This window comes from Rattus rattus, chromosome 5 (genome assembly GCF_011064425.1).
Source record: "Rattus rattus isolate New Zealand chromosome 5, Rrattus_CSIRO_v1, whole genome shotgun sequence".
In the NCBI taxonomy this organism is placed as follows: domain Eukaryota; kingdom Metazoa; phylum Chordata; class Mammalia; order Rodentia; family Muridae; genus Rattus; species Rattus rattus.
The window spans coordinates 136,484,643-136,508,041 of NC_046158.1; the positions used below are offsets into that span (position 1 = coordinate 136,484,643).

The 23,399-nt window shown below is 41.7% G+C and overlaps 1 protein-coding gene across 1 annotated transcript in view; it reads right to left on the reverse strand.

Annotated features, from left to right (window-relative positions):
- Positions 1-2,966: 2,966 nt before the first annotated feature.
- The window catches only part of Rbl1 (RB transcriptional corepressor like 1), a 63,381-nt gene continuing 42,948 nt past the window's right edge, over positions 2,967-23,399 (reverse strand). Inside the window, exons 17-22 of the mRNA XM_032904624.1 lie at positions 22,602-22,778; positions 20,916-20,987; positions 19,013-19,091; positions 14,997-15,145; positions 7,768-7,932; positions 2,967-4,742 (exon numbers count right to left, since the gene is read on the reverse strand). Coding sequence (XP_032760515.1) covers positions 4,572-4,742; positions 7,768-7,932; positions 14,997-15,145; positions 19,013-19,091; positions 20,916-20,987; positions 22,602-22,778 — 813 coding nt within the window. The 3' untranslated portion in view covers positions 2,967-4,571. The remainder of the gene's footprint in view (positions 4,743-7,767; positions 7,933-14,996; positions 15,146-19,012; positions 19,092-20,915; positions 20,988-22,601; positions 22,779-23,399) is intronic.

Sequence of the window (23,399 nt, forward strand, 5' to 3'; positions counted from 1 at the left end):
CATGCCAATCAACATGGCAACAGTTCAAGTTCTTAAAGTAACAGAGCAGAGAAAATTATAAGTAAAATAGTTAAATGCACTGTTGGAAATACCAGGTAGGCAGATGAGATAGATCTATACAATAGCTTCAGATGCTATGTGATGACCTTCCTAGCTTTTGAGTTGGTGGCAGCTAGGGGCCTGGTTGTACATTTCCAAAAGATTTGCCTAATGGGAACAAAGATACAGGACAAACACAGAGTGGGCTAATAAATGGTTATTCAGGGGGACTAGATAGCCCAAGATGATTTGACTGTAGACCTGTACTGTATCAACTCTCCACAGTCCCTGAAGTTTGATGCTTGCTTGCTTTCTATCAGTCTATCAGCCATATAGAATGTTTAACAGTAGGTTCATGGACTGGAGAGATGGCTCAGCGGTTAGGAGCAGTGACTGCTCTTCCAGAGGTCCTGAGTTCCAGAGGCCCTGAGTGGGGTCCAATGCCCTCTTCTGGTGTGGATGAAGTCAGCAACAGTGTACTCACATACATAAAAATAAGTAAGTCTTAAAAAAAAAGAAAACCAATAGGTTCATGGACTTTTTTTTTTTTAAAGATTTTATTTATGTATATGAGTACACTGTAGCTGCCTTCAGACACACCAGAAGAGGGCATCAGATCTCTTACAGATGGTTGTGAGCCACCATGTGGTTGCTGGGATTTGAACTCGGGACCTCAGGAAGAGCAGTCGGTGCTCTTAACCATCTATTGATGGACATCTAAAGCTGTTGGTCTCTTTTCTTTTCTTTTCCTTTTTTCTTTTTCTTTTTTTCTTTTTTTGAGACAAGGTCTCATAGCCTAGGCTGCTCTCCAATTTAAACTTGTTATGGAAATGACCTTGAATTTCCTGACCCTCTGTGCTCGATAGTTTTATATCAACTTGACACAAGCTGAAGTCATCTGAGAGGAGGGAAACTCAATTGAGAGAGTGCCTTATTAAGATTAGGTGGAAGGCCAGCCTGTGGGGCAGTTTCTTAATTAATGAGTGATGGGGGGGCCACCCAGGCCTGTTGGGATAATCTTCTTGTGCACTGAGTAAAGTAGTCTTTGTACTACTCAAATGTTGATTTCTGAGCCAGCAGAGTGCTGAGTACTGTCTGGACTTTGGTATTGCTTTTTTTTTCCTTTTTTCTTTTTTTCGGAGCTGGGGACCGAACCCAGGGTATTGCTATTTTTATGAAGTATTCCTAGTCTTTTTTTTTTTTTTTTTTCCCAGAGCTGAGGACCGAACCCAGGGCCTTGCACTTGCTAGGCAAGCACTCTACCACTGAGCTAAATCCCCAACCCGTATTCCTAGTCTTGGTGTGTTTTGTAAACATTCTTCTCTATCACCTCTGATTGGTTTACTAAAGAGCTGATGGCCTATTACCAGACAGGAGAGGAAGAGATAGGAACACTGGGAAAGAATCAGGCCTCGGGGATTCTGTAGCCAGATACAGAGGGCAGGTGCCAGGACTAAAGTAAGGGCTGCAGGGCAGGACGTAGATTACAATAAACCAGTTAAGATATACGGGGTAGTTGGGAACATGCCTAACTATAAGGCCTAGCAATGCATTAAGTCTCTATGCCATTAACTGGAACCCAGAGAGTGGAGACAATCCTTCGGTACAGCCCACTGTGGGTGGTGCCATCCCTGGGCTGGTTGGCCTGGGTTCTATAAGAAAGCAGGCGGGGTTGGGGATTTAGCTCAGCAGTAGAGCGCTTGCCTAGCGAGCGCAAGGCCCTGGGTTCGGTCCCCAGCTCCGAAAAAAGAAAAAAGAAAAAAGGAAAAAAAAAAGAAAAAAGAAAGCAGGCTGAGCAATCAATCCACTAAGCAGCACCCCTCCATGGCCTCTGCATCAGCTCCTACCTCCAGGTTCCTGCCCTGTGTGAGTTCCTATCCTGACTTCCTTTGGTGGTAAACTAAGTTGAATAAACCCTTTCCTCCCCAACTTGCTTCTTGGTCATGATGTTTTGTGCAGGAATAAAAACCCAGATTAAGACAACATCCTTCTCCCTCCACCTCCCAAACGCTGAGATTACAGAGCTGTACTACCATGCTCAGTTTTGTGTTGTGCCGACTGTGAGACCTTGGGCTTCATGCATGCTAGACAGGAACTCTATCAGTTGAACTAAACAGACATTGGTTCATGAGGGCAAATGGAGCAGAGTTAACAGACTGGGCCCTATGAATAGTAACGGTAATAATGGCATACTGGGACCAGCTTCAGGGAAACAGATCACTTTTATTCAGGGTGAATCAAATGCTATATAGTTTTGAGGAAGCGGATAGAGATATCCAGGGTGGTCATTGGCTGAAGGCTGAGATACCTCATTAGCATGGGGAGGCATTTCAGGAATCTCAGGTGCTAGTTGAATGGGTTCTTATCTGGAGAAAGGAAGCTAAACCTGGACTCTAACCTAGGCTATGTGACATTCTGCAGGTATTGGGTGTGGGGTCTGGGATCCCCCGGTTGAGAAGAGGAAGCCTCAAGGACGAAAGGAGTCTGCTGTATTTTACTGAGCTCAGGGCTTTCCCATAAGGTCAGACTTCAACCTTAGAAGGACTTTCGGGCAGCATGGATTTTTTTGAAACCTCAAAGCCCTCCCCCAGTGACATACCTCCTCCAAAAAAGCCCCACCGTCTAATCCTTCCTAAACTGTCCCACCAACTAGAGATCAACTACTGAGGCATAAGGGGGGGCATTCTCATTCAAATCATCACCATGAGTATGTGTGTGCATGTGCACACATGCATCCAGGTTCCCCGAAGACTAGCAGAAGGTACCGGATCCCTGGGAACTGTATTTATGCTGTTACAAGCTGTTCCGTGTGGTATTTTGCAAGGCAGCCAGTTTCTAAGAGCTGAGCCGTCTCGCCAACCCAAGTCATATATCTTAGACAGCTGCACGCCTGCTTCTAGCTATACAGTAAAAGTACAATCGTTTAAGTTGTTAAAATTCTAATTTTTATTAACTATTTTATATACATTAATACAAAGTCCTGAAAATTGGTAAATTCATGTCTTAAGTTTTTAACAGTCATTGAATAAATCTACATTTATATTTTGTACATTAATAATGAAAGTGATACAGTAGTTATAGCTACACAGAAATATGTACAAGGACTCAAGACAGACTATTATTTGGTTTATTACAACATGTGTAGATACTACACAAAACACAAGAACACAATTTTCAGAAAAGCAAAACATAACCCAAACCTCTTTTTAAAATTTAAAAATAAACCTTTGGTTACCATCCATCATTAATTGGCAGCCAAATCTTAGACTAATTCAAATTAGCAAGCGATGGATATGTTTGACACGCTGAGATAGACTGCCAAGTCAACACTTTATATTTTAAAAAATAAGGTTTGCAGCTAAAAACCTTTATACTGATACATCATCTAATTATTAATTTAAATGGCTTATTCACATCCTTTCCGACGCTAGACACAGAGAAGAAAAGGCAAACACTAGCGACCTGATTCTTTAGAAGGCTAAACCTCCAGTGTGGAAAGGTCTTCAAGGGGATCCAGGAGTTACACCCCAGGGGAATCCAGAGAAAGCATAATTACTGGAACAAAGGGTGACACAAAATAGAAAGAAGAAGCAGCTCTTAAACTTGAAACATTTCACTTACAAGCATGAAGTGACTAATGTGAAAGCTTCAAATATTTTCAGGAAATTAAATAGACAATGAGAATGAATAACTTAGATTTGAGTCAGGGTCCTGCTAGGGATGCGCTGGCCTGACATTCCTAGCAGCCCTCCTGTGCACTGGAGTTACAGGCACTGGAGTTACTGAGCCTAACACGGATGAATGAATGATCTTACCATGATGCTACTCTACTAAAGAAATGTCACTTCTCATTTATCTGAATTTTATTCTCCTAGTTAAGAAATAGTTTCTTATTTTGAGAACTACATGACTGAATACAATCACATATAATAATTAAGGCAATATCATGAAAGTCGTAGTTTTAAACTGAGTATCCCTGTTGTGGGGCTATAACATCAAGCTAAAAGGTGCGAAGCTGCTTGTACTAACTGAGAGGAAAGAGAAGGGCACAGACTGCCCCACGTGCTGGGGCCACCTCTGAGGTGCAGTTGCTCCAGCAGGCCCAAGGCAGGCTGGTCCATCAGTGAATGCTCAAATCGTGGGAGCTAAGCCTACCTTCAACACAAGCAGACAGCACAAGTATCTCAGAGACTCACTGACCACATAGTAAGATGCACAGGAGACATTTGATCCGTTTGAAAAGACAGTTAAAAAATAGTTTCTCCTTAATTCATCCTAAAAAGCAAACCTAGGAACGAACACTAAAAAAAAAAAATCTTATTACTATTTATGAAGGCACCTAACACATTCTTTTCTAATCTACCTCAAAATGTCTGTCTGTCAGATATACAGGGTGAATAAATGCTTTTAAAAAGGAGCTTACTTTTGATGCAAGTTTTGTATAACCCAGTGATAAAAAAAAAATGTGAAGGGTGAAGCCCCAACTTTCTCCAGAACAACCCAAAAGTGCTTTGACCAGACAAAGGGCAACATCAATGATTCGCTCTTTCGCTGACAACATCCTGTAGTCGTTTAAGTAAAACATCGTCGTTCTCCTGGCAGAGACGTTTGGCAGGTGACTCTGCATCTCCGCTGATGGCGATCACACGCTTCTTGGCCTTCTGCTCACCTTGCCTTATCATGTTGTTGATGTCTTTCAAACTCTACAAAAACAAAAGGGCGTGTGTAAAAGGCAGGAAGGAGGAGAAAGTTTTCATAAAGAACTAAGCTAACTCTATTCTCTCCCTCCTGTCTAAGCACTGGTACAGAGATTATCTTCTGAACCTAAACCAACTTACAGTGGTGGCTTTTTGAGTGGTTTTAAAAGACCGTGTATCCTTTAACACTACTTCTCAAAATGTAGCTTCCAGACCAGAAGTAGCAGAGGCATCGATGTTACAAACACAAATTCACAAGGTTTACCACCCACTTTCTGAGTCAGACATTTTGTGGTAGGGTCTCGTGAGTAGGGTACATTACTGTGTACAGAGGCCAGGGAACAACCTTTGGGAGCTGGTTTCTCCCTTTCCAGTGTGGGTTCCTGAGATGGAATTCAGGCCATCAGGACTGTGCAGTGTCTTAGGGTTTCTATTGCCTCAACAAAACACCATGACCAAAAAGTAAGATCATTGGACACCACTGAAGAAGTCATGACAGGATCACAGACAGGATGGATCCTGGAGGCAGAAGCTAATGCAGAGGTCAGAGACTGGTGATGCTTAGTGGCCTGCTCACTCTGTTCTCTTATAGGAAAGGATTACACCAGACCAGGGATGGTGGCACCACCCACCCACAATGGGCTGGGCTCTCCACAACTGATCACGAATTGGGAAAATGCCTTACAGTTGGTTCTCAAGGAGGCATTTCCTCACCCGAGGCTTCTTCCTCTCTGATGACTCTAGCTTGTGTCAAGTTGACACACAAACCCAGCCAGTACAACCAGCAAGTGCTTTCACTCACTGCCAGCAGCAACCCAAGTTTGTTTGTTAAATCTCTTCATTTAGTACTTACTTATTTAATGTATATGAGCCACTGATTGGTTGCTGGGAATTGAATGTAGGTCCACACACATATGTATACATATTTCTTTTTTACTTTGTGTGTTTGTTTCTGTTGTGAGAACATGTACATATGTAGTGCACATGTAGACATTTCAAAGGTCTCAGGGATGTAAGTAAGATCATCAGGCTTGGTGGGAGGGGCATTAACCTGATGAGCCAAACAGTGCCTCATTTTATCGCCCAGGCTGGCCTTGAACTATTGGAAATCTGCCTCAGACTGTTACATTCTTATACCTGGTCTAACACAGTAACACTCTGATGTGCTCACTGGTTGCCTGGGAATGACTCAGACTTAGCTGGTGTGAAGTCTGAGAGTTACCCCAGGGAATGCTGACATTAGAGGCTCAGGAGAGACGGTTCCTGGAACTGCACCCCAGCTGTTCAGAGTGGACTCCCACCTGTCCCTGCTAGCTCTCTGGGATGCCACAGGGCTGCAAGACAGGCCAGTGTTCAGCGAGCTCCCCGGGGAACTCTAACTCTGATTCAGGAATCCCTGCCTTGGATCTCAGATGGTCTAACATTTTCTAAACACCTTTCTGGGACAAGTCTCATCTTAGTCAACTCTCCTGGGTAAGTACAGTAAGACCTCAGTAAACATGGAACCAACAGGAAACTGAGGCATTAAGGAGCTGTCATTGTACTATCACTCAAAATCTGTCCAAATAATCCTTGTGGCTTCTAGAAACTTAAGATGTGCTGTGCAGCCTTAGAAATACTGAAAAGGCCTCTCTGACACAACTCCATCAATGTACTAGGCAAAGATGGAGCTGGTCTCTCCATAAAAATAGGAGAGTCGGTCTCTGCTTTCTAATGCCCCACTAACCTGGATATAATCCAGCTAACACACTTAACTTTCACGGTCACTCATTAACGTTAGCAAATCCACATAAGCAGGAGCCTACACTCCGCAGAAGTCTGCGGACAGCTCGCACATCTGTTGAGACACCTTGTAGTCTTCAAAAGCACCAAGCACACACAGGGTACACAGACATATATACAGGCAAAACACTCACATAAAATAATAAGGTAAAAATTAACAAAAACACCTTTAATTAAAAAAAAAAAAAAAAAAAAAAAGCCAGGCAGTGGTACAACAGGCCATTAATCTCAGCACTGGGGAGGCAGAGGCAGGAAGGCTTTTATGAGTTCGAGGCCAGCCTGGTCTACAGAGTGAGTTCCAGGACAGCCAGGGCTACACAGAGAAAGTCTGTTTCGAAAACAATACTAAACAAACACCCTAAAAAAGCAACACCTTACCACTCCCCAAAATGCGCATGAGAAGCCACAGACTAAGCTACCTCAATGGAATGTGATGCTCTTCTCCTTTTTCTCTCTGCGGTATTTGGAGCAAACCCAAGGACTGGCTTATGCTTCGCAAGCTCTGTACCAGTGAGGTACATCTGCCAAACCAAACACTGCTCTTTCTAAGAGACTGGGTCTTACTGTGTGTGTAGTCCAGGTTGGTTCTGCCTTGGCATTGTTAGAATGCAGCTCAGACTGCTGTTCAAATCACAATTTCTGCAGACTCCTCTCTCTTCCCCAAGACACTGACGGTGCTCTCTGTGTCTCCAGCTAAGTAGCTAAAGGTACCTGAGATTTTTTTGACTTGGGAGATAAGTATGCAGGCTTGGAGGATACATCAAAGAGTTGTTGGTGGTCACACATCCTGTTTCCCACCTACTTCCCTGCCTTGCCAGAAAGCAGAGAGCCTGGCTCTCTAGATTCCTATACAAAGCCCTGCTTCTGCCTGATGGGCCTTATTCCATTTCAGAGCTTCCACACCCTGCTATGTTGTGTCTCTGCCAATCCACACTCTGCAGAGCTCCTGCACACGGCAGGACGTTGTTAACCATGTTTCTCAGAACCTTCCTACTCTAACAATAGGTCTTAGCATCCTCCATCAGCCCCACTTCTGAGACGAACGTTCAAGTAAATCAAGAGCTGTGTGCTGGCCTCACAGGGATGTACACCATGCACAGTAACCAGTGTTTCTGGCCATACAAGCATGGTGCAGTTAGTAGTTTCTATTTTATTAGTGGTAACTTTAAATGACTGATGGCTGACAAACTGAAATCCAGCACTGAACAAGCATGTACAAGAGACGCAGTATGGCATCTGTGCACTGTACCTTAGAGGGGCTGCCGTTGAACTTGTAGAGTAGTGCGCTCCTGGGGGTGAGGCCTGATGCGTTCTTGTGCGGAGAGACATAAATGGAATGCTGCTGAGAAATGCGGCGTGGGGAGCCCGGCTGCTGCTTAATATGTGGGAAAGGAGAGAGCGGTGGAGCATCCATCTAAAGTGACCCAGAAATCATATTTTTAAGACAAAAGGATTAAAAAAAATATTGTTATCTTTGTAGCAATTCTTTGTTAGAAGATATTACATTTAAGATCTTACTTATGGGGGGTTGGGGATTTAGCTCAGTGGTAGGCGCTTGCCTGGGAAGCGCAAGGCCCTGGGTTGGGTCCCCAGCTCGAAAAAAAAAAAAAAAAAAAAAAAAAAAAGATCTTACTTATGGCTGAAAAAGCAAAAACGCGGTGTTGCTCACTGCTTCCATCAGCCCTGATAAGCACACTAAAGCTCATCTTCCGCAATTGCCCGAGAAACCCTGTACCTAATTCTGAAGAGTGTGGACAAGCTGGGCACACGGGCATGTTTGTAATCCCAGTACTTGGAAACTGAGGCAGGAATTTATGCATTCTAGGCTAGCCTGGGCTCTGTCTCTCCAAAGTAATGAAAAGAAAAAAAAAAAAAAAAAACTGACTGGGACAAATCACAGGAACATGTGCCATCCTGGGATTATAAAATGAAGGTGAGAACAGAGGCTGGGCTCACTCAATTTCAAGAATCATAAAACAGCCAAGCCAGACCTTGTACCACCATAAACACACACCCACAACCAAGTTTCACTGGTTGATAAAGATGAACAGAAGTAAATTCGAGTGATGCCCAAGAAAGCACAAACAGGCTGAATGAAATGATAGGTGTGACCCAGGGTTTAGTGAACTGGGTTCACTAAAGAGAAGCAGTCAAGAAAGCTCAAGCTGAAATGAAGACGGAGTTGGAAACGTCCGAGTTCCAGTGCGAGAACTCGTTAAAGGCTGGTGAGTAGAAAGCAGACTTAGGTCTCAAAAACAGAGGAGAACAACGAGGCCATGCAAGGAAAGGGTATAAACCCATTTTCAAAAGCACAGGAAGGCTGTGACAGGGCCCAGACTGTGGCACAACTGACTCCATGGTGGAAGCACCTTTCAGGCTGTGTGTATCAGCACAGACAGCACCACCTGCCAACACTAAAACAAGACCTAACCCACCCAAGTCCATCTGGTTCTGGGAAAGTATCTAAATGTCTTCACCTGGTCTTTTGGCTTCTACAGTTCTGCTTTTGGCTAACTGTTCTTGTTAACTAAAGTGTGTCAACCCAGGACATGGTTTTTATGCTCACAAGCTTCCCCTGAGAAAGGCCAGTGTCACCTACACTGGCATCCCAAACACCCAGCGTAGTTGCTGGCTGGCTAATAAAGACTGTTGGCTTTAACTCATGTCTAAGCAGTTCTCTCTGGTGAATACCCCACATTTTTGGAGGGTCCATTGAGACCCTGAAAGACCAGTCTGTCTGGGGCCCCCTGGAGTGTGGAAGAGTCCTTGCAGTGTTCAAGGCGCTCCTAGGACAACCTACTTTCCATATCCCCAAGACTCCCTTTGATCACTGCTGACTAAAGAATCTGACACTTCCACCCCAAAGGAGACAAATTAGAAAGTAGCCTGGTCTGCCACTTCCTGACTTAAGCCTGGTTAAGGCGCCTCTGTTCCGATACCAGGAGAGGTCAGAACTGCTGATCCAGTGTCTGGATCCACCCACGCAGACTTCACTGGACCCCCTCTGCTCAGGTGTATAAATGTGTCATGGCCACACCTGGTTGTCTTTACTGTCTGTCTGTGTGTCTTTCTATGTATTTGTCAGTTCTGTTTCCCTGGATTGACCAGTGTCTGTTTCTGGTGTAAGAACCACTCCCACCCTGACCCTGACTTAAGATCTGCTTCCTCTTACTGGGGACCAGAATCCTTTTGGCTTTGCCAGGCTGCCTCAAGAAACTCAAAAATCCCTTCATCTGTCTTACGTCAGAGCACTCCCTTGTTTCTTCCCTGACTGGTCTGAGTAGGGTTGGTTCTTGTGGAGGAGGTGGGGAGGGGCTGGGCCCCTATGGGGGTGGGAGTGGAGTTGACATCTTAAGCATACACTCCCTCTGCTCCCCTGCCTGCTCTAAGAAATCTCAGGGAAGGAGAAAAGAAGTTCCTCTTAGGGGTTGGAGAGATGGCTCAGAGGTTAAGAGCACTGACTGCTCTTCCAGAGATTCAATTCCCAGCAACCACATGGTGGCTCACAACCATCTGTAATGGAATCTGACGTCCTCTTCTGGTGTGTCTGAAGAGAGTGACAGTGTGCTCATATACAAAATAAAAAAATATTAAAAAAAAAAGTTCCACTCCTTCCTCTTTCATGATTTATGTGTAAAAACAACTGGCGTGGGAGTTGCTGCTGAAGAAAATTTCCCCTTCTGTTCAATGTTGACCAAGGATATTTTAAACAATTTTTGCTAAAAAGATTTCCTTTGTCACACACTCAGCCTAGATATTAGAAAAAAAGTTGTAACACTTAGCAATATCTGAAGGTATAAATAGTTCCCAGTTGTTGGAGGTAGGACAAAACGTGTTTAACAGAAAACAGACTAGGACAGGATAGATCTTTTGCATGAACTAAAAGCCACCATCACCTCAGATGATGAAATGCAGTTAGACTTATAGATACTCAGCAAAACTGTGGTGTCTTACCCTCTATCAGAAGAATACTGCCTCAAACCAAAAGATATAGTTAGACTATCTCAGACTGACAACAAAGAGTCCCATGGTATGGGCAGAAATCAATCCCCCAGACTGGCCCAATACCAAGTTCCTATAATTGTTTAACTAATCAGTTCAGCTACTCCAGTCCAGATTAAACAATATCCAATGACCCTAGAAACACAAAGGGAAGTTGCAGTCTATATTACCTAGTTTAGAGACACAGGTATTGTGGTGCCCTGCCAGTCACTCTGGAATATATTTCTGCCTGTGAAGAAACCTCTGACTCTCCTGAGTCTGATTCTTCCAGAGAAACAGGTGTGCACTGTGACCTGAAAGATGCTTTCTTGAGCCTCCCACTGGCAGAGAAGTTGTCAGGAAAATAGATTATAAAAGGACCACTGAGAGAGAGCTGCAAGAGTTACAGACCTTGGGCCATAGAATGTTGGCTAAGAAAGCCCAACTTTGTATATCAGAGGCTACCTACCTTGGCTACCAGCTGAGGGAAGCGAAAGGACCCTGTCTCAGAGTAGGATGCTGCCATCCTTCAGATCTTAACTTCAAAGACTAAGTAACAGGTTCAAGAGCTCTAGGTGGGGCTGGAGAGATGGCTCATCGGTTAAGAGCACTGACCGTTCTTCCAGAGATCCTGAGTTCAATTCCCAGCAACCACATGGTAGCTCACAACCATCTGTAATGGGATCTGATGTCCTCTTCTGGTGTGTCTGAAGACAGTGACAATGTACTTATATAGAATGAATAAATAAATCTTTAAAAAAAGAGGCATTGCTGCCTCTGGATACTAGTTTGTGGAAACAGCAAAGCCTCAATACACCAGTGCAAAGCGGGGCACCAAGCCCCTGACCTCAACTGAGACTAAACGAAAGGTATTTGAGGCTGTGAAAACAACTCTCATTTCAGCTCCAGCCCTATAAAAGGAGTTTTAACCCAAACTTTAGAGCTATGGAGATGTACTATGATATAACTGCCCAAATGATTGGACTCTGTGGCCACAGGATGGTCTACCTAAGAGCTGTGATGGCTACTGCTAGTCTAATGGAAAAACAAAACAAAACATCAACAAAACCCAAAAAAACAAATTAATTCTGAGTCAGGATCTTAAACCCACAGCATCTAGTGCCACTGAGACACCCTCCACTGAGGAACACCAGAATTCTGGAACCAAATTGGAAAGGATCCTACAAAGTGGTTCTCTCCATTCCTACAGCTGGAGGTAGCGGGCATTACACTAGGGAGCCACCACACCTAAGTCAAGAAGATGAAAGCCATGGACACCACTGCCAATGGACTGTCTCTGCACTACTGACCCATTAAAATTAAGGTGTAAGGCTGGAGAGATGGCCTTGAGGTTAAGAGCTCTTCTAGACATCCAAAATTCAATTCCCGTCAACCACATGGTGGCTCACAACCATCTGTAATGGGATCCAATGTCCTCTTCTGGTGTGTCTGAGGACAGCGACAGTGTACTCAAATACATTAAAAAATAAATACTGGGGTTGGGGATTTAGCTCAATGGTAGAGCGCTTACCTAGCAAGCGCAAGGCCCTGGGTTCGGTCCCCAGCTCTGAAAAATAGAAAAGAAAAAAAAATACCTAAAACTTTTAAAAACTTAAGATTTCATTGGGGCTTAGTCCCTTCTACTTTACCTCCTCCTGAGTCTTATGTTTGGTATAAATACAGGGTTATGGTCTAACCCACACTGCCCTCAGGCCTGGATCTGGGAACTGAGGAAGACACAGATGGGAGGTGATAGCTGGTGTGACTACAGACCAGCAGCCCATATTCCATCTGTAACTTTATGTACTGATGCCCACTTAAATATCTGGTTGTACTAGAGAAAGGAAAGATGTGCAAGTTTACTTTTGAGATAGGAATACGGAGTTTATAATTCTATGTATGCTCTACAGTTGGGCCTCCTAGTTGCCAGGAACAAGGGAGTTTCCATTGCAAAAGCTGGGGTTGCAAAACTGAAGCTTCCTGAAAATTTACTTAGAAAAGATTCTAGACTTTAGAAGAAACCTGGGAAATCAGAAACTATACCATAGAAAGGGACCCTGGGGACAGAGTTAATCATCTACAGCCAGAAACCAGCCAGGACTGCTGGTTACGCTCATTCAGCCGCCATACTACATAGGGATAGAAACTAACCAGACTGCCCGTGTATTGACTAACAACACTCAGTGTGACTGGGGAAAGCCCAAATGAATGGTAGAGGCTTCAGAAGGGGCTGAAACTTGTCTAGTAGCCAACCTTTAGCCTAGACATTTGTTTGCCTTATTCTGCTATTTTGACTTGTGGAATAGGTCACTTGGAAAAAAACAGTATCACCAAGCCCCTGAGATGACTTGATGGACGTGTACTAATGGTTTAATTAAAAGGGCCTCTTCTGATGCTTAAAAAAAAAAAAAAAGACAAATTTATTAGGACCTAGAGATATTAAAGATTTGTTTCTGAATTAAAATGTTATATTCCTTTGTAGAAATTATCCAAAAAGTTGGAGAGGCTTGGGTGTATTCCTCACGACATAAAGATAAACTGTGTGCGGCTTTGGGAGAAACCTGTTGTTTCTACGCTAAGGAATTCTACGATCAGGAGGAATTAAAAAATCTTGCTGTGGTTGGGAAAAAAACCCTCAAAGATGAGATAATTGGTGCCAGTCTCTGTTCTCTCGATCCCACTGGCTTACTACCCTTGGCTGGGCCTGTAGTTCTCATTCTGACTGGATGAATGGTGGCTCCCTAGATCTTAAACTACATGGCCAACTGACTCCCTGATGGATGTACACTGAGGCTGTGTATCTCAGCACGCAGACAGCACTACTTGCCAAAAGTAAAACAAAGGCTTAATCTATCAAAGTCCAAAGTTCTGGGAAAGTCAGTAAACTGTTCTTGTTAGCTAAAGTCTATCAACGTGGGATACAGTGTTTGTACTTAAAAGCTCTCCCGGGATTGGGGATTTAGCTCAGTGGTAAAGCGCTTGCCTAGCAAACGAAAGGCCCTGGGTTCGGGCCCCAGCTCCGGAAAAAAAAAAAAAAAAAAGAACAGTAAAAAAAGCTCTCCCTGACAAAGGCTGGGAGCTACCCTGGGGTCTCAAAGACCTTGTGCAGTTGCCAGCCAAACAATAAGGACCTTCTACTGGTGTATACCCATGTCAGAGCAGTCTTCCTGTATGTTCAAAAGGAACCTACAGGAACTATGGTAAACTATGAACAAAACAAATCTTTGAAGAGAGAAGTAGATGAAGGAAGAGAGTTTCAGGTCAATGTTACAAACCAGACCTTTAAAAAGATCAGAGAATACTTCCCCAAACTAAGAAAAGACACATCCATACAGATATGAGAAGCACACAGAACCTCAACTAGACAAGACCAGAAAAGAAATTCTCCAAGGCATATCACTAAATATACACAACAAAAAACTGAAAATATTAAAAGCCAAAAGAGGAAAAATAAAAGGTTACACATATAAAAACCCATCAGAACAACAGCTGATTTCTCAGTGGAAACTTTGAAAGCCAGAGGAGTCTGGAGAAATGCACTCAAAAATTCTAAAAAGACCACGACTGAAACTATTGCTCCAGCAAAACTATCTGCCATGGCTGCTATAGAACCCAAACCGCCTAGGGCGAATACTAGAAGCAACACTTTGAACTGTAAGGAGCAAGGAGCAGAGCCAAGAGACACTAGGAAAAACAGGCAGAGCTGTCATGAATGAAACACAAGGCATGAGTAAGAAACAATCAGAAAACAACAACGAAGAACGAAAACCAAACAACCATCAAAACAACCACAATCAACACACACCTCTCAACAAAAACCTAACGGCACTAACGGACTACACTCTCCAGTCCAACCACATAGGCTGGCTGCACGGCTTAGAGACGAAAGCCAGGCCGGCTGTGTGACACGGCACATGAGTTTAATCCCATCACTTGGGAGGCAGAGGCAGGAGGATCTCTGTAAACTGGATGCCACTGAGGTCTACATAGTGAGTTCCAGGACAGACAGAGCTACATAGTGAGACCCTGGCACAAACACAGACACAGACACAGACACATACACACACACTAAAAAAAGAAATAAAATTCTATTCCTATTGTTTACTAGTTGTTCAATATGAAATGGTCACTCCTGAAACCATACATATAAATGCCAAATTAAATGAATATGCATAATATATAAATGCATAATATAAATAATATAAATTCCATTTATATATTATGCATATATATGCACATATACATGTATATATCTATGTGTATAAACATACATATAACACACACATGTTATAATAATAAGGAAAAAGAGGACATCAATTTGAGAGGAGATTGTGGAAGACATGGGAGAGACATTATGTAAATACAGTTTAATTAAAATTTTAAAAAATATTTGAAGGAAAGAAGCAAGACTTAAAACTTACTATATGATATAAATAAGAAATACCCAAGTTAATAAAGATGAAAAAAATTAAAAAAACAAAACAAAACAAAACTTACTATATGGTCCTGATTGGACAAATCATACTTCAATGCAAACGACTTCACTCTTCCTACATATATCGCATTGTAGAATTTGATAAGATCACCTCTTTCCTCTTTCACTGGTTCACTGGAACAGTTGGGAGTTTTTGTGGCATCTTCTATGTCTGTTAAGAAGAATTCAGCATTGTGATAGGTATTCTGTAATATTAAATTAGTAAATTGGATTACATTTCTTTTAAAAAAATAAAAAGAAATGCAAATCCTTATTAAAAAAGCAATTACTATTTTCAGAGAAACCTATCTGCATACTTTACAAACCGCACTGGGAGTAGCGGCACACACCAGTTATCACAGTACTTGGAAGACTTGGGAGGAGGGAGAATCAAGAGTCCGAGCTAGCACGGGCTACACCATGAGACTGTTAAAGAAATAATCCAACCAGAATGTAGAGAGATGTAATTGTGTGGACTGAATGTGCTACTGTGTCTCTAGTCCCTTATTTCACAAAGGCAGTTTTTTGAACTCACTGTCAACTATGGCCTTTATTAAAGGGAACCAGCTCTGGTTAGGTCTTAAGCAACTTTAGAAAGGGCGGCAGTGAAACACCCTGAGTTCAAAGTCCACGGAGACCCATAGATACTCATGCTGGTGTCTGAAGAAGGTGCAAGGACTCTAAAAGGCAAGAAAGACACAAAGTGAGGCAGGTGTGGTGACACACATCTTTGATGCCGGCATAGAGTTCAGGCCAGCTGGGGCTATACAATAAGACCCTGGTTCAAACCACAACAAAATCAAGATGAAGTGCTTGTGTTTATCTTTTTGCAAATGCAAGGAGAGTAAGTTGTGGGGTTTGTTGTTTGTTTTGGGAAAGTTTTATTCTGTAGTGGAAGATAACCTCAAACTTGCAGCCCTCTTCCTGCCTTAATTTCCAGAGTGTTGGGATTTTGGCCTGAGCCACCAGAACTGGCCAGCACATTCTAGGACTCTTGTTTCTCCCACATAACAGAAACTCCAATTTTCAACTGTTATCTCCTCAGCTGTTAAAAAAGAGAACAAAGGCCACTCCAAGGTGCTGTCTTATCTGTTGGCACCACTTGAACAGACTCCTGACTTCAGGTAGAGCTGCAATCTGTTCTTTTGCCAAGAACCATCTAGGAGAAGCTAAAAACTAGCAGGCGATCTCCTGAGATGTTCCGCCACAGACTGTAGATCTATGATGGATTTGCTTCTCCAGACAAGGCTGAGGAGAATAAATCTGAGGAAAGGTACTTTAGCTATTAATGTGCTTCCCTGTTATTATCAAACACATAACAAGGAGTAGGTACTGACTCACCCTTCTGAGCAGATCTCTACAGACTTAAAAGATAGACTACCTTATAGTAATGCTATATAGACAAATAGAAAATGATTCTATAAAATTCCTGACTTGATTCAAATAATTTTAGAAAGAAAGTTTTTAGATATGGTCATAACTAGAAAGATGTAATAAAGTTAGAATCAAGAATAGAATGTACCCATTTCTCATAATAGTAAGTAAAGGCTACATAATAAGAAATACAATGAGCTTTCATAATTACACTAGAAAGAGAAATAGGTTTAGAAAAATCTGTAGTCATAGAAAACATTTAGGTCCAAGGATAAAGTCACAGGTGTGCACTATGATAAGGCAAGGCCACGGAAAAACTGTTGCTTTGAACTTATAATGAGCATATAGAATGAAACACTGCTTTGAACTTAATATCAGCATCCTTCTGTAAGTCCCATTCTATATAACATTTTATTTCTGAGGTAATTTTCTCAAGGACTTTGTGTCTAAGAAGGTATAAAAAGGGGTTGGGGATTTAGCTCAGTGGTAGAGCGCTTGCCTAGCAAGCGCAAGGCCCTGGGTTCAGTCCCCAGCTCCGAAAAAAAGAAAAAAGAAAAAAAAAAAAAGAAGGTATAAAAAAACCAGAGAAAATAAACAGTTGTTTGGTTGAATGGTTTGGCTTGGGGAGTTCTTCCCATCCATCCATCATCCATCCATCCATCATCCATCCATCCATCATCCATCCATCCATCGTCCATCCATCCATCCATCCATCCATCCATCCAAATGTATATGTCTGTTTGTCTATATGTACATGTGTAGGTGTATGTGAGCATGCATGAATACTTGGAGTTGTAACAGACAGTCAGGCCTGGCCAGTGTGTGGTTGTAAGAATGTTTGAATGCTTATGTGTCTGTCCATATTTGCCTGTACAAAGCATCTTAATTCTTTTCCGTTCCTTCCTCTCTGGTTCATAAAGAGTTAACCAGCTTAGCCAGAGAGACTTCTGGCTGATTAACCAGAGAAAGGAGTACTAGCAATAAATCCTTTTATTTTATTTCCTGCTGCTAAATAGCATCTGTTAATTGCCAGATACTAGCACTATGAAAGCACAAGTAATAAAGAGTTAAGAATTAAGTCCTTCACAGAGAACAAGAGTTAAGTTTCCCTAGCACTTTTCTTAAGCATAAAGAGTTTAATAAAGCACAGAGTTATAGAGAAAAGAAGCTAGCATTTTTTTTTTTTTTTTTTTTTTCTTTTTTCGAGCTGGGGACCGAACCCAGGGCCTTGCGCTTCCTAGGTAAGCGCTCTACCACTGAGCTAAGTCCCCAGCCCCGAAGCTAGCATTTTTTAGTCATACAATAAACAAGGAAGTTTTTAGAATCCTTTAGAAGTTGTCAGCAAGCATTCAGTTCAATTAGAGAGCTAGAAAGCCAGAGACTACAGTCTTTAAAGCAACATCTGAACTGTGTCCCACTTCAAGCCCATTCTGGGCTGGGCAGGCTGCCAGAACTCAGTGTTTAGGAAAGTACATAAACTTCAGCTTACTTGTATAGAATCACCTGCTTCTTCCTTTTTTTTTTTTTTTTTTTTTTTTGAGACATGGTTTCTCTGTATAACAGTCCTGGCTATCTTAGAACTAACTCTGTAGACCAGGCTTTCCTTGAACTCACAGAGATCCATCAGTCTCTACCTCCTGAATGCTGGGATTAAAGATGTGTTCAAACATGCCCAGCCTACTTCTTTATAGTAGTTTAGAAGCTACTGCTAATTAAAAGAAATTCAACATATCAAAGATGAGTTCTTTTTTTCAACAGGGTTGAAGTATCCCTTCACCTTAGGAAAACCAGAGAACTAAAACAGCTCTGGGCCATGAAAACCCAGGGAACCTCTACAAGGGTCTCAGACTTCCTTTGGATCTCATCTCCCACAGCAAAGTGCTGGGGACTGAAGTCAGGGCCTGCACATGCTAGAAAAGTGCTCCTCTGGGCTGGAGGAATGGCTCAGTGGTTAAGAGCACTGACTGCTCTTCCAGAGGTCCTGAGTTCAAATCCCAGCAACCACATGGTGGCTTACAACCATCCGTAATGAGATCTGATGCCCTCTTCTCATGTGTCTGAAGACAGCTACAGTGTACTTATATATAATAAATAAATAAATCTTAAAATAAATAAATCTTAAAAAAAAAAAAAAGAAAGAAAAGTGCTCTTCTGATCTCCATGCACACCTGTACAACCTAAAAACTGCTGTTAGATCTGAGAGTAGAGTGTAGTGGTAGAGTGCTGGCCTAGCATATTTTGGGCTTAATCTCTAGCACTACAAAGGAAAAAAACGGATGGGTTGGGAAAATGAACTGGTTAAAAGCATGGCCTGCTCTTGTAGAGGACAGAGTTTGGTTCACAGAGGGTCTCAACACCCTCTTCTGGCCATAGGTGCCTATGCATGTAAATGAGACACACACACACACACACACACACACACACAGAGAGAGAGAGAGAGAGAGAGAGACAGAGAGACAGAGAGAGAGAGAGACAAAGACAGTCAGACAGACAGACAGATAGACAGACTGACAGACTGACTCTCATATACATACACAGTCACCCTCTCACACACAAAGAGTAAGTCTTTAAAAACAGTGACTGTCCATGTTGTCTGATGCCTCTATACTGTGTACAATGTAGTCAAAGGTGCACTGTGTACAGCATGCACACTGGGTCAGCTTACCACCATCAGTCATCTCATAATCACCATTGTATGCCACAACTTCTCCTGGAATACTTTTCAAGAGAACACTCCTGTATACCTACAAGGCGGAGGGGAGGGATCGCTCAGTCATAAAGAGATACAAAATTAAACAAAAGCAAAACAAGAACAAAATTAAGTCAGTTAAGAAATAACCTCCAGGGCTGGAGAGATGGCTCAGCCGCTAAAGGCTAGGTTCACAACCAAAAATACCTCTCATGTGGGTTTTATCACCAAACCAGTTAAAATCATATTCACTTTCATAAGTACAGATTATAGGAAACATCATAGAGAAAGAAAGTTGAGGCAGAGCCTCTTATGTAAAATGTACAATTTAGTTACAAAACTGAGAAAAAATTAAGTCCTAATCAGAGACTCATGATAAACAAGTTTCACCAAATAAAAGCAACCTCCAACATAGAATTCATTTCCCCTTTTGTTTAATCCCTTAACACAAATCAGTTATCTTACTGCTCTGGGGCTAGCAATTCCCCATCTCCTTTTAGGAAACCATATTAAAAAAAAGTTCTTTCCCCGTCCCTAAAGTCTTTCCTACCTACAAGACGGCTAAAAAGGCGTAGTCCACACCCCCCTTATCTTCTAAGTTATTTTAGAAGGTTCTGAGAGATTATTCAACAAGTAGTGGCTTGGCTCATTTTGAACCCACACAAACCTCAAGGTAGGACATCTCTAGACATTGTTCCAGGGAATTTTTCTAAAGATGCCCAGAAAATCTGCCACAGTGTTTAACAAATATCTATACTTTCAAATGTATTTCTATTGTTCTCTATTGGGGTATGTGGGGCTTAAGAAAAGAGAGAGTAATTTGGGCTTCAGAGGAGGTATGATTACTGCTCCCTATCTCTCAGTATTTGTCTATGAATTCCAGGCTCAGAAAAGAGGACCTGGTATTCTCTAAGAGCAGAGCAACTAGATTAGATGGCCTTAAGGTAACTTTCTGTGCTCTTTAATTCCAATAGTTACAATAATTAAAGGGTAAGGCAAGTAAGTATTCATTAAATATTTCCCCTGTGTCAGGACATCTACCAACAATTAATACTTCCATGATCGAAACGGGATGTCACTGATAAGTTATCAAAAACGTAAACATTATGACTTCTGGCAAAGTCATACTGGTGATACATGCCTATATTCCCAGCATTAGGAGGGAGAGAGATATGCATCAGGTCAGGGTCATTCTCAGCTATAGAAGTAAGTCTGAGTACAACGTGCCCAGGCTGGTAGTGAAGTGGTGGGTACATGAGAAATACATGAGACCCAGTCTCAAAAAACAAAACTAAACTAAAACTGAACCAACTCTGCTGACAGCAGAAGAAGCTAAAGTCAACAATTCCTCAAATTTCACTGGCGTTAACCATTAGAGAATCAAGCAAGTTTCATACAATTAAGAAATACAATCAGCAGCCAAGTGTTGTGGCGCATCTTTAATCCCAGCACTCAGGAGGCAGAGGCAGGCAGGCAGGCGGATCTTTGTGGTTTTGAAGCCAACCTGGTCTATATAGTTAGGGTTACACAATGAGACCCCGTCTCAAACAAACCAAACCAGACAATGAAGTGTTGTCATTATGTCTATCTTTTGTTAGGCTTTCTAGTGAAAACATCTCTCCTCCTAAAATGAACAGAGGTTACCTCAGAATGTGTGAGGAGTCTAAGCAAGGCGTGGATGAGTCAGGGGACTTTGATTTCCTGCCTTCTACTCACGCTGTCCTTTAACCAAACTATTTCTTGAGTTTACTAGCATCCTTTAAATCAGAAAATCCAATCTACAGTAAAACTATCAAATAACTACTTCTTATATAACTTGATAGCAAAGAAATGGCACAAAAATCTATTTTTGGACAGCAGGAAGAATAATGTAACTCACGTGACTATTAGCTTGTGGCTGATTTCTGTAACTTTTCATTATTTCTTGAAAAGTTCTTTCTTCTTTTGTTACCTAAGAAAAAAATTACATTTATCAACTGCTTTTGAAGAAACATGGCTCTAAGCAAAAACTCAGGTTGGTATCAAGAGCAACCTTGTAGAAAGCTATAAACCCCAGGCCGATCCATGACTAAAACCACGCACAGTTATGATCTTTGCTACCTTTAAAGTTCAGGCTTTGTGGCCTGCGGGGACACAGTGAACAGTCTCACTAACCCACAAGCAGTAGACCTAGGGTAGAGCTCTACTAAAATGAGATTTATGAAAACTGATGGAAGAAAACATACACATGCTGAGCCCGTGGAGTGTCTGGTTTATTACTTTTAAGTACTTATTTAAAAGTGAATTAACCGCCTACTAAAAGAAAAATAACTTGCAGTGATTCATCAAAAACTGAGTGGTTATTACAGGATTAGGTTTTGAGTGTTTTAGGACAGTTTATAGGGATTCTAATCCTTAGCGGTCACAGTAGGAAAGAGATTAATGACCCAAAAAGGAATGCCTTCTGTTATCAGTTACCGTAACACTGGCTTCATTAATCCTCCCCTGACTCCTGACTAGCCTGGAGCCCATTCTCTACAACGATGATTTAGAAGTAGAAAAGTCTGGGGGCCAAGGAAGCTAAAAGAGAATATCAGACCCCTGACAACTAGAGTTACAGGGGTTCTGAGCAGTCATGTGGGTGCTGGGAATTGAACCCAGGTCCTCTGGAAGAGTAAGTAGCCAGTATTTTTAACTACTGAGCCATCTCTCTAGCTTCTATACAGAGATTTTAAAGATTTTTGGATAGGAAGGTCACAAGAGAGTTTGGAAACATACCTTTTGCCTCAAATGCTTAAAAATCAGGTCTTAAAATTATATACATTGGCTAAGATTGCTAGTTTAGCCAATATAGTGTTAAGACAGAAGTTATAAATAATTTTTCTGATATATGTCAAACTTTTAAAAACAAGCAAGATGGGTTATTTTGTGACCTAAACATGGTGTAGTAACAAAACACAGAGTACTTGCTGAGCACCATGATAAATCAAAGAAAGATAATAGGAGCAGAGGCACCTACACCAGAACACCGATGAAGAAGGCCTGTGTTGCCACTTCCTGGGTAACTTTGGCCAAGTGACTTCAGTTCTGGACCTGATGCATCCGAAGATTAAGTCTCTCACTAGAGATGTCATGGGAGAGGAGGAAACGTGCTATTCACATTTCTAAATTCCTTTATAACCAATGTATTCTTTTTTTAAAAATGTAAAAATTTCATGTATGGTGATAATGATGTGTGTGAACTCAGGAGCATATCTGACACAGAACAGAAGACAGTGTTTTAGGATCCGGTTTCCCTTTCCCCTTTCACTATGGGTTCAGATCAAATTCAGATCACCAGGTTTGTGGGGCAGCACCTTTACCATGCTAAATGGCGAAATGTGGTCCTATCAAGTGAAAAAGCTGATTATTATCAAACTCAGAGAAAAAGTCCAGACATTATAGTAGCTTGAAATTGTTACTTAATAATGGTAGGCAATATTAGCTTGCAGTACAGAAGGAAAACTAAGGATCAATTCAGCAGTTTTGTACTGATGCTTTAAATTAAGGCAATTAGGGCAGAGACCTCCTCCCACCCTATACATACTTTGGCCATGATGTAAAAGGCACACAGAAGGAGCTGATCCAAATGCCTATCTTTCATTAAATCAGGGCAGTGAACTAAAGTGAATTCAAAACATGTCCAGATCTTCCTTCGTAACTCATTTGAAACATCAAGTTTTAAACATAAATCACGTAAGCGTACACTTGCCAAATGATAGACCTAAGATAGAAGAAAACACATTATTATGAAACATGTCACTTTTCAAGTTTCTGTGTCTTACCATGAACATGGGCTTATAGGCCAAGGTTAAAAAAAAGTAGGTTGTTAATTACCAAATCATCTAAATTTTCTGCTTTATAGCATTACTTTAACTTCTGTGCTTAGAGAGTATAGTAAAAGCAAAATTCTCTTTGGGAAACTACTTTACAGTACATTTTATTCTTTTTTAAAAAAGACTTATTTATTTACTTTATGTATGAATACACTGTTGCTCTCTGCAGACACACCAGAAGAGGGCATCAGACCCCATTACAGATGGTTGTGAGCCACCATGTGGTTGCTGAGGAATTGAACTCAGGACCTCTGGAAGAGCAGTCAGTGCTCTTAACTGCTGAGCCACCTCTCCAGCTCCCTACAGTGTTTTTCAAAGTGATAATGCCTTATACTCTATAATGCCACCGTGTAAAGTAAGAAAAAGTAAAAACAGGGTTCACCTGCATAAGTATTATGAATTTAAATATTTTCAAGTGTTCAGAAGTCCGTCCCTGTGTGTTCTTTTTGGGCTGGAGTAAAATTGCTGGAATATCTAATATGCTAAGTGGCAAATTTCTAACTTTTCTG